The sequence below is a fragment of the Pteropus vampyrus genome, unplaced genomic scaffold (assembly GCF_000151845.1).
Source record: "Pteropus vampyrus isolate Shadow unplaced genomic scaffold, Pvam_2.0 Scaffold349, whole genome shotgun sequence".
Classification (NCBI taxonomy): Eukaryota; Metazoa; Chordata; class Mammalia; order Chiroptera; family Pteropodidae; genus Pteropus; species Pteropus vampyrus.
This window is the reverse complement of record NW_011889130.1, coordinates 2,121,136-2,126,611: the sequence shown is the minus strand read 5'-3', so window position 1 is coordinate 2,126,611 and position 5,476 is coordinate 2,121,136. Positions and strand designations below refer to the sequence as shown.

Here is a 5,476-nt window from a genome sequence, read left to right as displayed (position 1 = left end):
TCAAAAGCAAGGGAAGTAAAAAGTAAAATAAATGAATAGGATTACATCAAACTAAAGAGCTTTTGCTCAGCAAAAAAAATCGTTAACAAGGTAAAGAGACAACAATCTGAATGGGAAAATATATTTGCAAGCGATGCCTCTGATAAGGGCCTAATATCCAAAATATACAAAGAAGTCATACAACTGAATAACAATGGAAAAACAAACGATCCACAAATGGGCAGAAGACTTGAACAGACACTTCTCCTAAGAAGACATACAAATGGCCAATGAACATATGAAAAGATGCTCAATATTGCTAGCTATTAGGGAACTGCGAATCAAAACTGCAACAAGATACCATCTCACACCTGTTAGAATACCTGTAATAACAAATGTTGGAGAGGATTCAGAGAAAAAGAAACTCTTTAACACTGCTGGTGGGACTGCAAATTGGTACAGCCACTATGGACAACAGTATGGAGGTTCCTTAAAAAACTAAGAATTGATTTACCATATGATCCAGCAATCCCTTTATTGGGTATTCACCCTAAAGACTTGAAAACCCATTTCTGAAAATATATTTTCACACCAATGCTCATAGCAGCATTATTCACGGTAGCCAGGACATAGAAGCAACTTAAGTGTTCAAACATAGATGACTGGCTAAAGAAGCTGTGGTACATATATACAATGGAATATTATTCAGCCATAAGAAGAGATGAAATACCATTTGCAACAACATGGATGGACCTTGAGATAATCATGCTAAGTGAAATAAGCCAAACAGAAAAAGTTGAAAATCACATGATATCACTTCTATGTGGGATATAAACCTAAAAGAAACAAATGAATAGGACAAACAAACAAAGACACATGGTCATGGACAACAGATTAATGGTTACCACAGGGAAGGAGGGAGGGGTGAGGGAGGCGGTAGATGGGGTAAAGTGGGTCAAATATGTGGTGACTTTAAAAAATTTTAAAAAATTAAAAAAAAAAGATGAAGAATGTTTAAAATACAATGTTTAGTATAAAAGACAAGGTGCAGAGTAAGTACAGCGTGTAAGATTTAAAAACATGCAGAACAATACTGATATTGTTTATGGATACTCATGTAGATAGTAAAAGTATGAAAATATGCATGGGAAAGAAACACTGAATTCAGCAGAGTGGTTACCTATCAGGATGTTAAGGAAAGAAATGGAAAAAAGAAAGGTACTGTAAATAAATTGTAAATAAAATTCACTTAGATAGAAATTAGAACCAAAGATCCACAACTATAAGTAATATGGATCACTGTCAGAAATATAACGTTAAGTGAGAAAAGCTATATAGAAAAGAATACATAATGGATCTTGGCATTTCTACAAAGTACAAAAACATACAAAACTAATCAACTATTATCTGTAATATTTGGTTATTTTTTTTAAAAACGAGATGCATGTATTGAAACTCATCAAATAGTACACTTAAGATTTGTGCACTGAATTGTTTATAAATTTAACAATCTCCCTTAGCTACCTCCTCCCAAAATATAAGCAAATACTGATCTCTACTAATGACATACAAGAAGGAAAAAAAAAACTAACACAAAAATGAAGCACCAATTTCTATAAAATATAGAGGACAGAAAAAATGTTAAATTAGACCATGGAGATGTTATCAGCAAAACTCATATTGTGGGAAATTCTACAAGACAAAACTTATCTCCTAAACAATAAAAGGAAAAGAAAAAAAAAAAAAGATGAAAAAGGAGACCTTCAGATTAATACAGACCAAAAAGAGTTACTACCGTGAATGAACCTTCCTTACATCCTGTAAAGAAACAAACAAAACCCAAAAAACTAAAAAACTGCTGAGGGACAAAAGGTATGACACAAACTATGAGCTAAACACAAATGTGAATATAGATGACATCCAGTAATTAAAGAATTATAAAGTAGTTAATATTAAGAATGACTGATGATGACTTTTTAGGTGTGATAATGGTATTATGGTAATGTTAAAAAAGAGATAGTGCTTAGTGTTTGATTCTTTACATTTGTATGTGCTTGAAATATTTTAATAAAAAATGCAACACAATATAATCATAGAAGGATATTTAGGAGACAACAGGAATCATCACTCATACCTCACGAGGATTAGCAAAGATCAAGTGGGATGTATGAAAGTATTCTATAAGATGAAAAGTGCTTTTGGAATGCAAGTTTTAATAATATAATTTCCAATCTGAGCATGAAATAAGAGTTGCAAAAAACCTAATGTCTGTCAAAAACAAAGAGGCTTAGATAAACTCTCAGAGATGAAAACACGTCTCCTACATATACACATGAGAACAGGTAGTTCAAATAGTTTCAGAATAGTTACTGTCTTTACTATCTATCTAGATAAGGCAAAGCAGTATACTTTACTAACATCAGACATGTCTAAACTCTTTTATCATACCAACGACAGCAGGATATTCCATTTATCAGAGAAAAAATCCTATTACTGTGCATCAATCTCAAATCAGATTTTTCCCCAAATACCTCTAACAAATAAATGAACTATGAGGTCCCAGATGAGGCATAAAAAACCACCCAAATGACCCTTGTGAAACAGTGACTTGAGGCAAAAAGGGTAGAGCTAAACTTATTAACCAAAGAGAGGCACAAAGATATGGTCAAAACAAGCAAAACCTATCACAAATCTCCTGGAGAAAAAAAAAAATCCCTCGTTTTTAATCTTAACAGAGCCTTGGTTCAGTGACTGGCAACATCACCAGCACTCGGTTAGAAAAGATCATACTGACAAGACTCCCCAGGCTAACGTTACACATTGGGACTAGTACCTTGATCACCATAATAATTTAACTTCCATGAACATAACTTAATGCCCAATGATGTCATACATACCTTGTAATTCTGGTGAGATTCAAAGTTGGAAAGTGGAGTGTTACAGGCAGTGGAAAAGGGCATGACTTTCATACCTCTATAAATAAGGCCTTTATCATAAAGTTGTTTGAAGACCCACCTAGCAAATAAAGAGACGAAGTTTTACAATAATTAAATAATCAAAATTCTGTTTCCCCAAATGCAAACATTTATGCTGGTTTCCGTTCATAGAGTTTGTGTCAATCAAAGATGTAAAAACACAATGTCTCTCAACCAAAGACTAGCTGGTAAATTACAATAGATCAGTATAATTAGATATTATAAAGACATAAGAGTCTAATATTTGTTGACATGGAAAGATGGTCATGATTTAATGTGACTGAGAAGTTAACTGACACCATATTGTATATAATATCAATTACTGTATAATTATATAAAACTGTACATTATCAGTATACATAGTTACATTTTTCAGGAATGCTGAAAAAACATATTTTCACTAATATTTCAACTATGGCTGAAATTTCAATTTTTGTTTTTCTTAATAGTTTCTTGATATATTGCTTAAATTTCATGATAATGGGTAGTTTTACAATGCCAAATTTAAAAAAGTATAAACCATTGGGATTAGGATCAGATCTCTCTCCTACAACTGGCCAAAAACTTTATTAAGTACTTAACATGTTGCTTTAAGCTAAATGTACCAAGACACTGCAAATGTCAACAGGTTCTCCTGTGGTGACCACTCACCTCTCTCAATTGGATGCCAGAATGCACTGGTGAGAACCCTTACATAATTCATTTAGAAATTCACACAGGAGTAAAACTTTACTCCTATGTCCCTGTCACAATAAATTAATTAAACCCTCTCTCATTTGCTAAAATACATTTATATTTATCCCAAACCACAGAATATACAAGAGTGAACCCTAAAGTAAACTACGGACTTTGGGTGATTATGATATGTCAGTGAAGGTTCAATTGTAACAAATGTACCACTCCAGTGGGGGGTGTTGACAATGGGGAAGGCACATGTGGGGGCACAGGGTATATGGGAAATTTCTGTACCTTCCTCTCGATTTTGCTGTGAACCTAAAAATGCTCTAAAATGTAGTCTTTAAGTCTTAAAACAAAATAAAGCTATCCCCAAAGATTTCAGATAATTGTGAACCTAAACACAAATTGATCCATGCTACAGCACCTCTCCACTAATATAACAGAATATTCATTATATGTACAATTTCAAATAAACCTACCAGACAGATTCCATGAATTGAGGATACAGAGTTTTGTAGTCATTGTCGAAGTCAATCCATCGGCCAAGTCTGGTAATAGTAGACTTAAAAATATAAATATTAGAGTTATTAGAGAATGATATTTGTTATTGTACATCAATGTGTTTTATTTCTATTATCACCAAGTATGATTTTGAGAAAACAGAATCAATGGTTCAAGAAAATCTATATTACAATCAACACACTATATAAGGTTAAAAACCAGTTTTTTTCCGGCATTCATTCTATAATGCAGATAATGATATTTACAAGTATTAATATATTTTTATGAAAGTCTATCAAAGCTACTATCTGGTAAACATCACGGATATAACTGTTCCTGGCTTGAATTATTAATGGATGCTAAAATTACTGAGTTAAAGTATAAAAGAAACAGATATTTGCACGGACTGTCCCTATAAGACACTTATTAATTACAAAGGAAAAACTCCAACTTTATAGAGGAGTTGAAGAAACCTGACCTGGTCACCTTAGTAAACAAAGTGAACATCATCAATGAGCCATATCGGTATCACAGGCCTCCAGATATGATAGACTGAGAGGTGCATGATGTTACTTCTGAGGTATTCTTTCCAAAAAACGCAAAACCTAAACTGAATCATGAGGAAACATCAGATATTGAGGGATAATCTACAAAGTAACTGGTTTGTACTCTTTAAAAGTGACAAGATCATAAATGACAAAGAAAGATTGAGGGAATGTTCCAGATTAAAGGAGACTAAGGAGGTATGACAACTAAACTCACTATGTGCTTCTAAACTGGATCTTGGATCAAAAATAAAAATTAGTGAGACAAATGGTTAAATTTGAATAGGGTCTGAAGTATTGTATCAATTTAAATTCTTGCTTTTGATAATTACACTATGATTATTGAAGGTGTTAGCTAGGAAGTGAGTGAAGAGTATAGGGGAACTCTTCATATTACTTTTGTAATTTTTAATAAGTCTAGATTATTTCAAAATGAAAAGTTTAAAAAATAAAAAAAAAATTTAAGGAAAAAAAAAAAAGACCCATATACTTATTATAAGCATCATCAGGATTTTCCCCTACTAGTGACCAGGCAAGAAAGTTATATTAAGAGAAAATTGAGAAGCTTTGATCTTCAGGTTGATGAAATAAAGTTTTATTCACCAATGAAGAGAAGCTACTTAACGTCTGAGCAGGAAAGAGCAAGATGAACAGTCCTGGAGAGATAACTTGGCAGGCTCAGGTTGAGTTTAAAGAATATAAACAAGAGATCAATTAGGAGATTGTTACAGAAATGGAGCTAATGGTGGGTGAAGCTAAGGAAAGGTATAGGAATGAAAATAAATGACTAGATAAGAG

The 5,476-nt window shown here is 32.8% G+C and overlaps 1 protein-coding gene across 4 annotated transcripts in view; it reads right to left on the bottom strand.

The window, feature by feature from the left end:
- Nucleotides 1–5,476, bottom strand: part of IARS (isoleucyl-tRNA synthetase) — a 94,026-nt gene that overhangs the window by 78,064 nt on the left and 10,486 nt on the right. For all 4 annotated transcript variants that reach the window (XM_011378966.2, XM_023522560.1, XM_023522559.1 and 1 more), the window contains one exon: nucleotides 2,877–2,994. In XM_011378966.2, the coding sequence (XP_011377268.1) occupies nucleotides 2,877–2,994 (118 nt within the window). The remainder of the gene's footprint in view (nucleotides 1–2,876; nucleotides 2,995–5,476) is intronic.